The sequence below is a fragment of the Gopherus flavomarginatus genome, chromosome 2 (assembly GCF_025201925.1).
Source record: "Gopherus flavomarginatus isolate rGopFla2 chromosome 2, rGopFla2.mat.asm, whole genome shotgun sequence".
Taxonomy (NCBI): domain Eukaryota; kingdom Metazoa; phylum Chordata; order Testudines; family Testudinidae; genus Gopherus; species Gopherus flavomarginatus.
Genome location: NC_066618.1, coordinates 209,760,003 through 209,777,954, shown reverse-complemented (window position 1 = coordinate 209,777,954; position 17,952 = coordinate 209,760,003). Strand labels below are relative to the sequence as shown.

The 17,952-nt window shown below is 40.1% G+C and overlaps 1 protein-coding gene across 1 annotated transcript in view; it reads left to right on the top strand.

The window, feature by feature from the left end:
* MTCL1 (microtubule crosslinking factor 1) overlaps positions 1-15,254 on the top strand; it is a 200,038-nt gene extending 184,784 nt beyond the window's left edge. The window contains 4 exon segments of the mRNA XM_050942093.1: positions 2,556-2,587; positions 3,767-5,327; positions 13,995-14,186; positions 14,188-15,254. Of these exon segments, the coding sequence (XP_050798050.1) occupies positions 2,556-2,587; positions 3,767-5,327; positions 13,995-14,186; positions 14,188-14,292 (1,890 nt within the window). The 3' untranslated portion in view covers positions 14,293-15,254.
* The last annotated feature ends 2,698 nt before the right edge of the window (positions 15,255-17,952 follow it).

Sequence of the window (17,952 nt, the reverse complement as noted above, 5' to 3'; positions counted from 1 at the left end):
TAAACATGTCATAAAACCAAAATTTATATTTCCAAGATCACTGCTTTTATAATTTATACTCCAGAAAAGGAGAAAATCCCAGGAAATATTCATTTTTAGGAGGGGGTTCATGAGACTTGACATTTTAATGAAAGGGGTTCACAGGTTGTTAAAGTTTGGGAACCACTGCTTTAGGCTGAGACAAACCTGCATGCAGAACTACATACACCTCTACCCCAATATAATGCGACCCGATATAACACAAATTTGGATATAACGCGGTAAAGCAGCGCTCCGGAGGGGGTAGGGCTGCGCACTCCGGTGGATCAGAGCAAGTTCAATATAACATGGTTTCACCTATAACGCGGTAAGATTTTTTGGCTCCCAAGGACAGCGTTATATCAGGGTAGAGGTGTATTATATTGGTGATGTCTAGGAAACTGTTAGGTGCCACAACTGTACAGTTTACTATCTCATTTGAAATTACAAATACACTGAAGCACCAAAGAATTAAAATCTTCCTTTTTAGTCTCTCTTTGCATGTTAATTGATATTACAAAACAAATATGCAACAGATCTTGAAAAGATGGGTGAATCATCAACAACAGCTTCTATATTGTTTGCAGTTTTCAAATCGCAGGTTTTATAACAGACAACTTTCTGCATTCCTGAAAACTCAGATTTCTATTCATAGGTCAGGCAGTTAGACATCTGAATACTGTTTTCGCATGTAAATGGTATTTGTGTGTACAAATCGTACCTAACAGGTGAATAGAAACTTTCACATCCAAAAATGCAAGCACATATATAGAGGCTGCTTTTGCAATTCAGCCATTTTGGAAACATGTTTGTTGGGCAAGTCAAACCATGAGCCCCATATTTTACCTCACAAAGCTATTTGGCTTCACCATGTAACTTCAGTTGGGTTTTTGTAGCTTGTGGAAAATAGTGCTAAGCCTTTGTTAAAAAATTTAAAAGTATTCAAAATGTGATCTCATGCCAGCAATTAAATTGTTGCTTAACAGACCATTGGAGCATCAGGCTGGTTGGAAGGAACAGGAAGAAGGATAAATGATTTAGGAAATATAAGAATATCTTTCTGAAATTTTAAATGTTTGTGTGCGGGGGGAGAAGGTGCACATGTACACATATACAGTATTTAATTTTCCTTGGTAGGAAAAAATGTAACTATATAGCTGTTGTGGTGGGGTTCCCTGTTTATTTTCTTTGAGTGGCTCATTTCATATGTGCTCAGATTACAAGCACAAAAATATTTTTTCCCATTTCCAGTGCTGTAACCTCAGCACTCAGTTCTGTGAGTCAAGTGGTTTTGGATCCCGCTCCCCATTTTCGCACTTCGCTGTCATTAATAAAAGTTGTGCATGTAAAATTAGGCCCTCAGTGACTTTTGTTCAGCCTCCTTGTTTTCAAATTATGCTTTAGTGAAACTTGTACAAACTCATTTTCCTCAGCAGATTTCCTTAGGTGTAACTAATTGGAGCTTAATAGACAGCTCTGTTGATCATGCACACACACACAAAAAAATACTTTCTCTCTTAGCTACATTGGTTTTGCAGTACTAAGAGCAATAAAAGTCAGTAAAAACGTAGGGCCTTCTTCTCCATTCCTTGACCCCAGTGTAATCGAATGGAAAATTAGGCACCTAGTCCTCAGATACAGCTGAGGATACATACAGGAATAAGATTTCTTGAATCAAAGGGTGCTGTTTTTGACTAGTCACTTTTAGGAGTAGTATTGTTCTTGGAAAAGTGCTTGTTTTCTGGGGTCAAATTAAAGTCATTAATACTAAAAGTTTTTTATTACTGAACTTGTACATTTTTGTTACCTAGCTTATATTTTGTATAATTTATTGGAAATCTAAATAGTTAAAGCAATAGCTCTAGATTAACTGCATCAGGAAAGTATGAGCTTAAAAAAGCTGATTATGAAAATTGTCACTAGGGAATAATTGCTGTAACAGCATCTTAATCCTGTGAGCTATCTGTAGGTATTTCCTTATGAAACAAGTAATAGTCTTCCCACATATTTAATATAACTAGTTTAATGAGTTTCAACTGGTACCATTTCTTAGTGCCTAGAGAATTTGTAATGAAATCTTTATTTCAAAGGACTACATTTTTGTCTCTTATCTCAGCACAGCTAGGTCTCTGATATAAAACAGATAAGATCTGAAGAGCAAAGTCACTCATGCAGATGTGATACAGAACTTGAATTTTTAATTGTGGAGAAAGGTCATTTAAAGTTCATTATCCTCTGTGATAACTTGGACTATAAACATGTAAGAATGCTTTAGGTTTGGGGGATAATTTCTGATATGAGTGAGCCTACTGATTCTACTGGGAATGACAGCATTCATACATGTGTATTAAAGAAAGAATATCCACACATACCCCTTACAAATACCCTATCCAGGAAGAAGTCTCTCATTTTGAAAAAGAATTTTCAAGAACTTGTGGAACTACCCAGAGACAAATGACAAAATGCCCCACAAGTGCAAAATATTGCTATTATGTCCTCTGTAAAGGTTCAGAAATAACTAGGGTTTTTTTTTCCAGGAAGAAGAAACGCACAAGGGAAATCTTCAAAGGTGAGTAAAGCTGACAGGAAAAGCACCAAACATCTAGCTGATGAGATTTTGGGCTTTGCCACAAACCCTGAAGAAGGGTAGTATATAGCTTTGCTGCCTCGGAACCAGATTAGTGGATTTACTCAGAGATTAATTTGTCTCAGTATGGTCCTACTCTTTCTTGACTAAGTTGGGCCAAATTAAGCCCTGGTGTAAGTAGATTTACGTCTGAAGTTAGCAGAGCTGCAACATACGCCAACATTGAATCTGGCCCTAGTCTTGATTAAAAATTCACAACAGATTTTTTTTAAACCACTATAACATTGCTGTATAAATCTCATCACTTTTTAAAATCCTGGGTGGCTCATCTAGTTTGAGTTTGCCCATTGGGTTTGCATAGATAATTATGGTGATTGACATTTTTATATAATCCCTTTTATCTAGAACAGTGGTTTCCAATCTTTTTTCATTTGTGGACTCCTAAACAATTTCAAATGGAGGTGCAGACCCCTTTGGAAATCCTATACATAGTCTGCGGACCCAGGGGTCCATGGACCACAGGCTGAAAACCACTGATCTAGAAAGGTTCCAGTGTTTTACAATATTCCTTACAGTCAAGTAATAGGAAGATTCAATTAGATGCTTTAAATTGTATAAACTAATGAACTTTATGAAAGCCCAAGAATTCTTTGAAATTTCTCATAGTTTCTCTAACCACTCATATTCACTTTCATCAAGTTGCAGCATAAGCTGAACTCACCGAACTAGTTAAATATGACAGCCTCTAGGCCTGATCCCATAAGGTGCCAAGCACCAGCTGTGAAGTGTTTGCAACCTCAGCTGCCTGTGAGGTCTCACTAGCTTCACTGAAAGTTAAGGATACTAGCACCTCTCTCTGTACTTTTCTGCTATTTGCAGCCTTACAAATGTGTGTCATAGTGTTGTACAGATACATTTTTCATAGATAATATATATTGAAAACCTGTTCTAAAGCTGCATATTTTAAACCTTTACCAAGCAGTAGTTCTTGAGAAAATGTTTGCATTATGCAGCAATTCAAAAAGCAATAAAGGGAACTTTTAATAAATAGATTTTGAATGTGAGCTGGTGATATGGATTAATTTTCCCTCTATTTTAAAGCAGAAATATTTCTATAAGGGTTTTCAATTATTTAATTTATGTTTTGGTTTTTTCCCTCAGGGCAGTGTCTGTTTCCTCCATGTCAGAATTCCAGCGTTTGATGGATATTTCTCCATTCCTTCCTGAAAAGACCTTGCCTTCATCCAGTAGTAAGGAGGATATAACTCCTCCTCTGTCCCCTGATGATCTGAAATACATTGAAGAGTTCAACAAAAACTGGGATTATAGTAACACCAGGATCCATAGTGGGGTTGCAGCAAAGCCTACAGAAGCCTGGGCAGAAAGGACAGAAAATGGGAAAGTAAGAAGTGATTCAACTTCAGATCCATTCCAAGCATCATCATGGTACCTTACCACCAGTGTTACTATGACAACCAATACCATGACAAGCCCAGAGCCCTGCCAGAAGCAGCCACTGAGGAGTCACGTTGTAACAGAAAAAATGGGGGTTAAGGTCTTTCACAGTCCGCCAGTTATCCGTAGACTTGATAACTCAGCGATAGCTGGTAATGGAGGGAAAAAACAGGTTGAGCCAGACTTTTTGTTTTCTGTGACCAAAGCTAAGGGGAGTGTGGGTGAGACAAAAGGTGCTTCCTCAGATGTGTTTGGGAGATGGTCTTGTGATTTCACCAAACACCATAAAGATTTTTTGGAAAGTCGTCTTCATCCTATTGAGCATCCTATTTGCACTGCTGTGGGTTTTGCCTCATCTTTGCAGAGCCTGGAGCTGTCCAAGAACATGAGTGACGATATGAAGGAGGTAGCTTACTCTGTCAGAAATGCAATACGTTCTAACTCTAATTCGGCAGAGCCTCAGTTTAAGGACATGGCTTGTCAAACCAATGGTATAAGAACTACAGGGACACAGACCACCCAGACGATCAGTGTTGGCTTGCAGACAGAAACCTTGCGCAGCATCACCAGCAGTCCACACAAGTGTCTGACACCAAAGGGGGGCTCCACACCAGTCTCTTCACCATCAAGAAGCTTAAGGAGCAGGCAGGTAGCCCCTGCCATCGAAAAGGTCCAGGCCAAGTTTGAACGCACGTGCTGTTCTCCCAAATATGGTTCTCCAAAATTACAGAGAAAAATCCTTCCAAAAACAGATCAGCCAAATAACCGGACTTTACCAGGCACGCCTCAGAAAGGATTCAGTGAGTCTGCTTGGGCTAGGTCAACTACTACAAGGGAGAGCCCAGTTCATACCACCATCAATGATGGCCTCTCCAGTTTGTTCAATATTATTGACCATACCCCTGTTGTTCAAGAGACCCTCCAAAAATGTGCCAGGTCTAGCAGCCGATCTAGGTCAGCAGAACCCAGATCAGAACTGGGGCCCATGCAGGAAATGTGTACAAGTACCCGTGGCCGGTCACCCAGTCCTCTCCGTTTGGGTGCAGAGATGGAAAAGGAAGAAGAGTCTGAGGCAACAAGTGTCAGGCAGGATTTATCTGCTCCTCCGGGATATACACTTACAGAAAATGCTGCCAGGATCTTGAATAAGAAACTTTTGGAGCATGCCTTAATGGAAGAGACAAAACTAGCTTCACGCAGCCCACCGAGTCTTAGCAATGACAACAGCACAGGAGAAATAGTCAAAGTAGAACCAGGGTCCATTGAGGTAATTAGTTTTTTTTCTCTTCTATAATTAATTATTCTTTTCTTTCAGGAAATATCTTATTAGTTCTTTTGTTAGTAATTGTTATTATAATTAATTTATTATTATTTTATTTGTATTGTGGGTATCTCCTGTAAGCCTCAGTTGCGGACCTGTTGTGCTAGGTACTATACAAACACAAAATAAAAATGTGGTCCCTACCCCAACAAGTTTACAGTCTAAGTAGATTGTTTTAAAATATTACCTAAGTAAACATATGCTTTAAGAATAAAGCTGACATATGCTAGTGGCTCTCCCCAGAATACCAGGAGTAAGAGTTACCTATCACACTGGAAAATACAGATGTGCTAGGCTGACAGGTTTTGAGGGAATGTTAATATTATCTTGGAAGAAAGGGTAATAACATTTCTGTTCAAGAATGAGTAATTGGTTTTAACAAGTCAGATGAAGAGAATAGTACATGCATTTGATTTCCCTCCCTCTCCTTCCCACAGGAGTGACTTTACTGTAACTTTTGTGGATATCTCTGAATAAACTTGGCTCTGCTGTGTAGATTCTGTGTTTATGTAAATCAATAAATGACACAATGCTTGGAAATTTACTACTTTAGCCTTGCAAAATTATCGTGAAAATTGATTGGTCAAAGCATAAACCTACCACGACAGTGAAGAAATACCTATTGCTAATTTACTCAGCTGTCTAAAAAATGTACCATTCATAATGTATCCCAGCAGATTTGCATAAACATCATGAGTCAGATCTCCAGCTACAGCCAAAGAGAGTGTACAACACAGATTAGGGTGGTGTGCAAAGACAGACTAAAGCTCAGTTATTAACTGTTATCTAACATCCCTTGCCAGCTTGGGTTCTAACCTGGGTACAGCACTGTCATGTTGGTCCGTGATCTTCTCCTGTTGATGGATAAAAACCAGTGGTCAAGATTCTCTGCCTCACTCTGGCCCCTTTATGTCACTCCCAATAGCCAGTGCTCCTCTGCATTCCCTGCTGCTGGAATGCCTTCTTGGGATCATAGGCTGCTGGGTGCAATTTAGAGATGCTCTGTGTCTGGTCTAAGTGGTGCAGAGGGCTGAACCAGTGGCTGAACTGGCCCCTGGCTAGCCCCAGGATTAGGGAGTTGCAAAAGTGGCATGCTGTTCCGGTGGACTGGAGGATCTGTTCTCAGGTCTCCATGCTGCTACTACTAGATTTCTCAGCTGCTTTCTACACAATGGATTATGAGGTGGTGTTGACTGTCCTGCCTTTAGGTGGCCTCATTCCTTTCTGTTAGAGAGTACCAACAAGGCAGTATTGCATATTTGCTCTTCTACCCCAAGGGTTTCTCTCTTGAGTTACCTCAGGTGTCCATGCTGTTATCCCTCTAGTTCAATGTGTATTCGAGACCATTAGCAGGATTAGTGAGGAGATACTGGCACAAGTGTTTTCAGTTTGCAGAGGACGTTCAGCTCTATACCTTTATCTTGTCCAGCCTGAGGTGTGTGTGGTTGAGTGCCTTCTTCAGTGTCTGCGTGAGTCGGTGGTATGCATGAGAACTAGCTGGCCAAGACTCAGTCCAGATAAAATGAGATGATTATGGTGCGTAAGGGGAATCAAGCAGAGAATTCAACTGAAATGTTGTTGCCCTCCTACCCCTGCCTTATTATGGCTGTTTGTCTACCTTTGTTGACAAAATTCTCAAGTTGGGGTCTGGTTAGATTCCTGGCTACCATCAAATAGCAGCAGTCAAGGATAGCTTTTCTCCACCTTGCTGTGGTCAGGGTTGGGACCTTTCCTCCCGGACTTGGACTATGCTTCCATGCTCCTCTTTAGCTAGGACTGCTGGAATGTGCTCTATTGAGAGTTACATCCATTTGGAAGTGGCAACTAATGCAGTGGCCCCATCGTTAGGTGGAGTATCTCACCCTGAGCATGTGACACCAGTGTCCTGGGATCTGCACTGACTGTTTCTTGGTTTCTGGGTGGAGTTTAAAGTTCTGTTAAAATCCTAATGGTCTGAGTCTTACCTAGAGTGTCCTGTCTCCTGTGGCCTCTCTCAGATCAGTGAAGGTGCTCAAGCTAGAGGTCCCCTGGGTATATAAGAGAGGGAGCAGCTAGCAGTGTACTTACCATCAGGGCCCCTCTATTTTGGAACTCTTCACCATGGCCCCAAATAGCACCAATTTGTTACCTTTCAGGGCATACCATAATCTCCGTTCTTCGAAACAGGCATTTAGAGCGGGATGGGGGAGGTGCTGGGGATCTGAGTGGTGGGAGATTTTGTCCTGCAATTTTTCTTTCTGTGACTGGTTGTTTAAAATGGGTGAAGTTTGCACTTGTTTTGTTCTTAATAGTTATTGGACATATTTTCAATTGATAGCAGAGCACCTAGATCTTTCATGTCGGTGCCCTTTATGTTTAAACTGAAATAAGTGAGAGAGACAGAGAGAAAGAGAGAGTGTATGCGTGGAGAGAAAGACAAACACACACACACTTTGCATTATCTGTAAAAATTAATGGAAGTGTGGTTTGTGCACATACCTCAGAATAAGCAAAAGTGGAGAAAGCAGTTTTGCTGTCTTGGACTATCTTGGCCGTTTATATTTTTTGGTTTATTGGAAACCAGAAGTATAGCTGATGGATTACTGTTCCCATATAATTTCATTTGTAAAAATATGTGTTGTACTCTCAGAGCTGCACCTCAGCTTTGCATTCAAGTTATCATTGAAAACTCTGCAATTCCATGTGTACCTTTGAAATTTCACAACAAATTTCCAGTATATAAAAGCTGAAGTTGTGCCACAAAACCACAAATTGCTGTTGGCAAAAGTAACTAACTTCAAAACATAGGCATGGTGTCTGGTGATAGTGGTACCTGATGCAGTTTATCAGATAGTCACAATGTTCATGACAGACGACTGCAGCTCTTTGAAAATTCTCAGCACCAAAGTGATGCCCATTGACTGACTCTTGAGATGTCAGGCCTCAGAGCCATTCCAGGGGCCATGTCCCTTTTAAGAGCTAGATTGTGTCATTTATAGCACAGTGCTGTGCAAGGAGTGATGCAGAATTACAGCGCCCCAGGGGAGGGAGGCACCAGAGAGACACTGCCTCAGGAAGGCAGAATTTCTTCTGGGGCTTCCCCACATGCAGGGGTTGCACAATGTATTCCATCTGCTCCCTCAGTGCACCAGCCTCATGAGGAGCAGAGGAGGTAAGGCCTTAAGACTGCCTCTTTCCCACCCTTCTATACCCTCTGTTGAGCATCTTTTTCTCCAGGGAAGTGTTAGACGGAAGCAGCCCCTGTGCTTCCCCAAATGCAGGGACTGGGGGAATGCATGGGAGGCTCTCGCACAGCCATACACAGAGAAGGGGAAGTTTCTTGCTTCCCCTTTGCAAGGCCCACTCATAGTCTGGCACTGAGTAAATGTTTGGTTTTGACAGGTGATTAGGTGGTAGCGGCACAGGTTACAGCCATAGCATCCCATCCCCTCCCAGGAATGTGCGCTGTTCCCCTGAAGGGGTAACATTGTGAGCTTCACCCAGATGTGTTAATTTTCCAAAATGTGGTGGAGTTTTAAAGAGACGTGTTTGTGGAATGTTGATTTATTGTTGGAAGTGAAGCTGTAAATAAATTTATGATCTGAATATGCCTTGGGTTACTTATGGATTACACTGTCCACATATGTCTGAGCCTCACCCTTGAAGGCATGCTGTGCTGAGTGAAATGCTGTGTCAGTGCTGCTGCTGCCACCACCTCTCTGTGTAGGATTTTTGCAGTGTCTCTTCTTTATTTACCTATCTCCAGCCAATAGAAGTGACCATCACACCAAAGAGAACATTCCCTTCTTTGTAGTCATGGCATGATACATTAATTACTCCTGGGGACATTCTGCGCCAAAAAATTAAAAATTCTGCACACAATATTTTAAAATTATGCAAAATTATACACATTTATTTATCAAAATATCACTACATAATCATACCAGTTTCAATTATTTTGGTAATTTATTTCAAAATACCTGTCAGGAAGTATGTCTATAACAATACAGACACACACAAAAAAATTCCCCCAAGATTAGAGAGTTAAAGATATTTCTATGACAACCCAGTCCCTGTTTCTCTGCCTGATGCTTGGTCCCAGGATTGGTCTCATGTCCCAGGAGTTTCCTGTGCACCGCTGTCTCCTCTCAGGGTGTGCTGGGAATTGCAGCTGCCAGGAACCCTCTATCTCCCTCAACTCTTCCTCTCCCTCATCCCTCCATCTTCTATGTGCAAGCTGGGCTCTGCCAGGTCCAGCGGTCCCTAGTGGTGGCCAGCAGCACTGCAGCCCATTTCAGTGGGAGAAAGGAAATTCTGCACACACATTAATTTCTGCGAAATTCAGCATTGCGCAGTGATGCAGAATTTCCCGAGGAGTAATTAATGACTTTAAAACCTGCGTGGAGCACCAGTTGGCAGCTTTTTTTCTTTAACTTTAACTTCTGGAGTTCCAGTTATTTCCTTTTACATTTCTGCTGAAACTATGGAATTTCTTTTCAATATCTAGATACACACAATGGTAATAGCTCTGTTTGCATTCTAACTTGCTCAGAGCTGCTTACAAGCAAATTCATATCCACCACCAGATTTGGCCTACCAGTGTCTTATCCTGCTAATCCACTATTGTAGCAAGCAGTCGTGGGGTTTATAAATATTGCTATTGATAACTTTAGCAGGCTAGACACAAAAAAAGTGACCTGAAGATTCCTTTTCTGAGCCTGGTAGGTATTTAGAGCATTATATAGGTCACACTATCATACTGGGAGTTAAGAAGAGAAAACACTCCTGGAAGGCATATCCAGCAAGAAACCTAGTCTTTCCACCTCTGTTCTTAATGGCTGAGTAATTGCTGAACATACCCAGCTGAACCACTCAGGAATTGGGAGGAGGGAAGATGGCATCAAAGTGCTTTTTCTTCAGCTGAGCCTCCCTTTTGCTGTCATTAAATGGACTAAGAATGAAGGGTGAAGCAAATACCTATCAAAGTCTTATATGGCTTCAGAGTAACATAAAACATCAGTGGGTTTTTCTTTGTTACGAATTTACAGATATTCTCTCACTTAAAATCAAACTAAGGAAAAAACAACCCTGAGGTATTCCTGCTTCATGGTAACATTGTTTTCCCTGACCTAAATATGAATTGTCAAAGGATAGTATATATCTTTCTCCACTTAGCAGGAATGCTTGGATTCTTTAATGCTATGTCCATTTCTAAGACAGTGCAAGGTTGATTGGTTTGTTCTCTGAATCTGACTGTTAGTGTCTTTTCTCTTAGCCCTCCCATGAAATCTGGTAACATGATATGAGCAGGTATTGATGTCTGATGAACTCTTCCTTGCTGAGTATAAATCTTCACTTACAAAAAAAAACAAAACTGTCCAACCTATTTGCTTTTTTTTCTTTTTCCTTTTTTTCTATCCTGTCCAGAACCAAACTGTCTTACTAACTGCCCCCTGGGGACTCTAACCCTGCCTGCCTCACTGCTGTAAGTTCTTTCTACCTTGTTTCCACAACTGTCTGAAAGCTTTAGTTTTGAAACTTTGAGCTAGTGGAGATATGTAAGTAGCAATAACAACAATACTTGAGGTAGCCAAGAACATCCAACAACAGCTGATTCCTATACACTTCTGCCCTTAAAATGTTTCTTTGTGACTTGAAATAGTACGCTTTAAAGATTGGACTATTCTGCCTTCTGCCATTATTATGTTGGACATGAACATTGATAGCTCCCATTAGCTTCCTTGAGATTTAAATGGACACTGTCAGGTCAAATTTAGGCCAAAATTTAAATTCTGTGAATATAAACTTTTACAAAACCTAGGACCAATATAAATGTATCCATGTTTCCCTCCCCTTCTGCCCCCCCCCCAATTTTCAGTGGAAACAATTTTCCAACAGATACTCACAACCCTGTAGTGTTTTCAACAATCTAAAAGTGAAACTGACTAGAAACAAAAATTTGAAATTATCTAGCCCATTTTTGTGATCTAAGCTTAGAAACGTGAATAATCAATGATCCGAATAAATAACCAAAAGGAAATGTCATTTTTATAAATTGCAATTTTAATGATCTATGCTGGTTGCATGAAATTTTGATTTTTAAAAATAATATTTTGGCAGTGTCCTTTTAATTCTTTAATTTCCTTCATGCATTCTAAGAGCATATACGGATAATTAGGATTAATGTGCATGTAATCATGACTCCTAGAAAAGATTCGTTTTTCAGCCAACAAATTAAAAGACTATGTGCCCTGAAGCACCAGGACTCGCTCATGCAATGTGTGTTGGGCTGTACATGTGTATATCACCGATAAGAATGAGGAGGACTTAACCCTGCCTTTCTGTCAAAGCTGACCAACATCTGTGGCTATATTACATAGATAGCCAAAACTGTTTACCATTGCCATAATATTGACTCCCTCTCGGTTTGCTGAAAGCAAACAAAGCTAGAAAAATGTAATTAAAAGCTGCTGTTTCAATAGAGACCAAGACACAAGCCCAGAAAAATACAGCCTCAGCTCATCCTGTTGTGCCTCCTATAGGTATTGGTGCACATAGGGACTTATGTTAGAAAGTCTCAGCACAGTACAACATACCGTGTGTTCCCTTAGGCACAACAGGATAAGGTGAAGTAAGGACACAGAGGCAGTATCCTTACTAGTATTGATTTATACTTCAATCTTAATGTTTTTTAACAGACAGTTGTTTTTAAGTTTATAGTACAAATGTGTATGTCTGCAAGTGATCATAGGGCTCTTTGCTAACCAGCACTTATGTCATTCACAATATAGTATTGCTCTTCAGAAATGCTGAGGGCATCTCAGTAGAACATGATTTTTATCAGTAATGTGGTGTTATTGATCAAACTTTTAGCTGCCTACTGTTTAAAGATTAGGGGTTGGCCCTTCTCAGAGGCTGGCTGAGCTCTGGCGATAATCTCCTCCACAACCTACATATGTATATGCCGCACACACAGGCAGTCTGATGTCCTCTGGCTCTCTTGTTCTACAACATTCATCTTCCATCCCATTTTATTGTCTGAGATACTTCTATATTACATCATCTTGCTCGATCACTGCGTATCATATCATGTTACCTAATTCAATATTTCTTAGTCACTTTCCTCTCTTTCTCCATACATAGCATGGCATGATATTAAATTTTTTACTTCCTAATTTATTGCTCTACTGTTCATTTGGTTTTGTTTTGTTTTGGGGGTTTTGAGGCTTATCATTCTTTCTCTCTTCCTTTGCATCATTTGATTTATAAGTTCTGCCTTCATATTTTGCCAGTTTGTATTCAGATTTTATTATTGTAACTTGCACATAACTCTTTTACCCTTTACAGTGATCTCTCCTCAGTGTATGCATTTCTATATGTTGACAAACTCAGCTGATTTGCTTTTATAATTTTTAAGCTATTCAGTAAGCCTCAGAAATTGAAGATTTTTGCTTTGGTGGCACAAGGCAGCCACACTTCATGTAATCACTCAATTTGATATAATGCGCTTGCAAAATGTGCATGAAATCTATCTGTTCTGTGGGAGAAGTCTATCAATATCAGAAGTAATTATCACCTTTTAAATATAAATAGGGTGCCAATGTGAAAAATCACAAGTGCTGTTTATCTCTACTTGCACAAAAGGCCTACAGATCCTGCTGCAGTGAGATGGTGTTGTAGCAAATTACATTTTCAGACCTGCAGATTTTCATCCTTTTTTTGATTGTGGATATCCATCTTTAACCTAGAGTACCACTGAATTCCTGTAACTCAGGCTCAGTCAGTTGGCAACAAGGATTGATACGTTGTAGATATTCAGTTCAAATTCTTAGGCAAGCCTCCTCTTTAATGTAGTTGGAAGCAGTAACCAGTCCCATGCTCAGTACTCTCCAGCTAAGCAAGTCTTGCCTGCATTTCAGGGCTGGTCTACACTACGGGGGGAAATCGATCTTAGATATGCAACTTCAGCTATGTGAATAACGTAGCTGAAGTCGAAGTACCTAAGATCGAATTACTCACCGTCCTCACGGCGCAGGATCGATGTCCGCGGCTCCCCCTGTCGATTCCGCAACTCCGTTCGGGTTGGTGGAGTTACGGAATCGATATAAGCGCGTTCAGGGATCGATATATCGTGTCTAGATGAGACACGATATATCGATCCCCAAGCAATCGATTGCTAACCGCCGATACAGCGGGTAGTGAAGATGTACCCTCAGTCTGACCTCTGAAGCAGAGGAATGAGCGAGTGCCTGCTTTTCACCTCACTTGCAAATACAATACCTGCCACTTTGCTCCCAGTTTAGCATTTTGAAGCAATGTGATGGATAGTGGGGTTTATTGAATTATCATGTAAATATACCTTGCAGTTCTTCTTCTTTGTAGCCCAAGGAATATTAGCAAATGGAAGTTTGTCGGCTGCTTCAGTTCACCAAAACCTTCTCTCTTTTCTTCTTTTCTTTTCTGTTCCATCAGTCACAGACGTAAATGTCGATATTTTTGTGTGCAGAAAAGTGTGCTGCTTGGTTTTGTTCCCTCTCATAAGATGCTTAGTTATCATTTGGTTTTTGGTTTTCTGCACGTGTAAATGGGCAGTATACGAGTTACTAATATTTTTTCCATCTGTTTGCTGCAAAGGAACTACCTTGTTCTGCACTAGCTCCGTCCCTAGAATCCTGCTTCTCACGGCCAGAGAGACCAGCAAATCGGCGCCCACCTTCAAGATGGGCTTCACATTCCCCTACTGCCTCACAATCTCAGTCAACTGGAGATTTGACTTCCTTTGAGGAATATGGAAGCAAGAAACTGCTGATGGAGAACCCAAACCAGTGATGCAAGCCTGCATGAATTATCACGGGAAGAATTCACTGTAATTTGCATTTTAGCACCATCACCACGGCCCGTCTTTCTCAACAAAGAGAGATCTAGTTGTTGAGGTCAACGAATGTTTTCAAGAACAGCTGCTGAATGTCCAACCTGTGAAACAGTGATGTTTCTAGAATGAAACAGTTAACGTGCCTGTAATAACTTAATTTTTTCATAGCTCAGAAAACTATTTTTGTCTCCATCTTTTCTACATACAGTCTATTAACAAAAAAGGTAAAATGATATAAATATAAAGAATAAGATTTAAAATAATATGTACATTAAGTTTTAATGGAAACTGAATGCACTCCCTCTCCCCCAGTACTGACTGCCTTTTTGTTATATTTGCACTGTTCTGTTTTTTATTTTGGGGTTTTGTTGGGGAGGGAGGGGAGGAGTTGGGTTTTTTTAGGGTTTTTTATTTTGTTTTCCCCATGTAAAACTTGGGTCTTTTTAAAGTTAATTTTATTCTATTTTAATGTCAGTGTCACCAATTTTAAAAGAGGAAGGTTCTTAGGGATGCTTCATACTGTCAGAAGCAGTACATTTTATGTAGTGAAAGCTGTTAAGGTAGTTGACTAGAATTGAATTAAATAAGCTGGAGGGGAATACAGGTAAACACACCACATTTAAAAGAGAAAAGAATGCCTCAGAAAGTCTTGTGAAGTTAGCTGTATAATACACATACAATACTTGACTTGCATGCCTTTGGGTTCCTAGCACTTTAGTGCACGTACATACTGTTGCTCTACTTGTACCATCACATAAATGTGAGTCAATCCATTTCACTGTAATATTGTTGTGAAATTACCTGTACTGTACTTTTATTGTTGGTATTCTTGAATTGACTAAACAAAAAAAAAGTTTTTAAATTATTGTTAACAGTTCAGCTGGCTATGTACAGTGTTTACTGAGAACTTTCTTTGTTTTGGGAAAACATTGAGAACTCTGGGCATACTAAATTGTAATTGGTCTTGTTTGAGTCTGTTTGAGACCATGTGAAGTGGAAATAAAACCCTCAGTATTTACAAACCGCTAGAGTGCTTCAGAATGTTTGTTTCTGATCTAGGGTTCTCTATGTTAATTCAACTGAGAACACTTCCTTCTTCTACAAAAGGAAAGAAGCAAAAGTTTGTTTAAAGAATTGAGATATTGACATACATACACACTCTGGGCCTGCTTCTATGCCCAATGGAAAGACCTCCCCCACAGACTTCAGTGGACATTGGATCAGGCCCTGCATGCAAATATCTAACCAATTTAGAGGATTTCTGGTTTTCTTTACTGTATTTTGCAGAAAAACAGACGTCCGACCTTTTTTCCTCAACTCCTTTGATAAATTATTTTTGGGGTGTGGTTTCCAATCATTTGTTTGTGTGAAAATAAGCACACGTGTAATTACTGTTCAGCACTTTTTGTGAATGTTAAATATAACTGCATCATCTTGATTTTTTCACTTACTTTGGTCATCACCACTGTGCCAACATTTATCCAGGTAGCACACAGAGGTATTTTGAGACATTGCTATCTGCCTAGACTGTTTTTAGGAAATGACTTCACAGCGTCCAATACCACTCTGGTGGTAACTGTCCATTTATGGTTTTCCTGCAGTGCCCCTTCCTGTAATATCTAAGTGCTAAATGGAATTGATATCTTTAAAGCAATGTTCATGGTGAAATTAGAGTGAAGTCAGTTCTTCTCTTCTAGGGTTATTTTTTCTTACCATGTTAGTATTTTCTTGTTTTCTATTAAAGCAAGAAGGCTTTGGCAAATGAGTGAACCTTAGTGTTGTAAAGAGGGCAAGCCTATACTTCCTCCTAGAATTTGTTCCAAATGTGAGTACCTTTGCCTTAGAAGGCTTTCTCTCTGGCTTTCACAAGTGTCATCCTAGATTTTGTTATCAGCATTTTCCCAGAGATCACAGCGGACAAAGGAGGGTCATGGAGAAAAAGAGATGCTCTAATTGTGGGTAAGTGTTGAGTTTTTGATGTCAACCAATGTATGATGCATCACTGCTATTCTGTTGGGGCAGCAAATATTTTCTTACTTTTTTTTATGTGAGCAACTTAATTTTCACTAAATTACTCTGTTATTTGATTCAAAATGTTTGAGAGACATCACTGGAGCAAGGAAAGGATTTTCTGAAAGTGAACCTTTAGTTGCTCCATTGCTTAAAACTTTTATGGCGAGAAAATCTATGTAATAATTACTTGGTTTTCTGCACAAGTATTAACTGATGTCTCAGAACATTGTGCTGGCCATCTCAATCCTGAAGTTTCAGTTCAGCCCTTGCATTCCTCAACCACACTCTCTCTCTATGTTTAAAAGGTCAAAGAATGGTTGCGGTTATTACAAAAGTGGTATTATCTCTCAAAGGCAGAAAAGGTCCCTGACTGCCTTCAGATCTTACAAATGCTAAAACAGCCATGTTAGAGAAGATGGAGTAGGTGGACATTGTTTCTTAGGTTGGCAAAATGTTCTCTCTGAGATCAAATATGTTATTGTACAGGTGAGTGAACAATACTGAAGATCACAGGGATCAAAGTGCAAATTTGTTTCTTACGATATTCATGGTAATTTTTATTTTGAATAACGCACTGCAAAAGTGCACATAACTGGTTAATGGCTTGCTACCATAAAGTGATATTTGCCTCTGAAATCAGCGACTACAGCCAGCCGAAGGGATTAGGACCCAGCCATCCTGAAATAGTAAGATGTCTGAGGATAAACAGCTTGCTGCACTTTATCAAGTCAACTGCTTACATAACAGCAGGAATCACTAAAAGCAGAGAGAAGGATTGGAGCACAGAAAGAGAAGATCAGCACATAGAAATGCTTCAAATGATCTTAAAATACCATTAAAAAAACATAAAATCCTTTCTAGTCTAATTAGCGAATACAACAGCAGCATCCAAAATGTTACACATTTCCACGGGCTCTTTGGAATCATCAAGTCTTTTATCTTCCAATATTGCTGCAGGTGACGGGGGGAGGAAGGGGTTTCTTTTTATCCTGGCACATCCTATAAATACTTAAATAAATCTTTACATGAATTATAGGCCTGTAAATCCAGCTAAGGTTATTTTAAGGGAAGTCTGAGATAAAGTAAAAGCCCAGATGTCAGAAAGCTTGTGGGTAATTCAGTATCTGTTAGGTTGTTGAATTATTACCTCACCAAAAAATGCAGGCAAGAGAATCCGAGGAGACTGCCACACAAATTCACACTTAAAGGGGTGTGAATGTGGCTGTCCTGGCTGCTTCTGATGAGACTGAAATATATAGCTGGGTTTCACTGAGCCTTGTTGGCACCTGACCCCTTGGCCTAGTGTTCTGACTTAAATGCAACTCTCTGTGATGTGTTCTTGCATTGTGTCTCACCAGCAGGACTCTATCGCAATTCCGTTCATCCTCCAACCAGCATATGAGGGCTCAGGGACAAGCGGCACCTGTAATCTCTCCCCCAGTCTCTACCATAGGCACTCTTTCCACATGACAGGCCTCTGTCTGCACACTTCCCAGAGTGGAACCCCGTGGTCCAGCCTACATTAGACTAGCTCGCCAAACAACAACACCCTCTGTTCCCACTGACCTGCCAGTTACAGAGTAAGTGGTGCTTTATACTTCCTTGCAGTCCCTCACAACTGCACCCTTCAAGTGCCAGGTTTTGCTACCTTTACTGCTTTGCCCTTGGAACCCTGTGCTTCTGTGACTCTCAGACTGGATGCCAGGG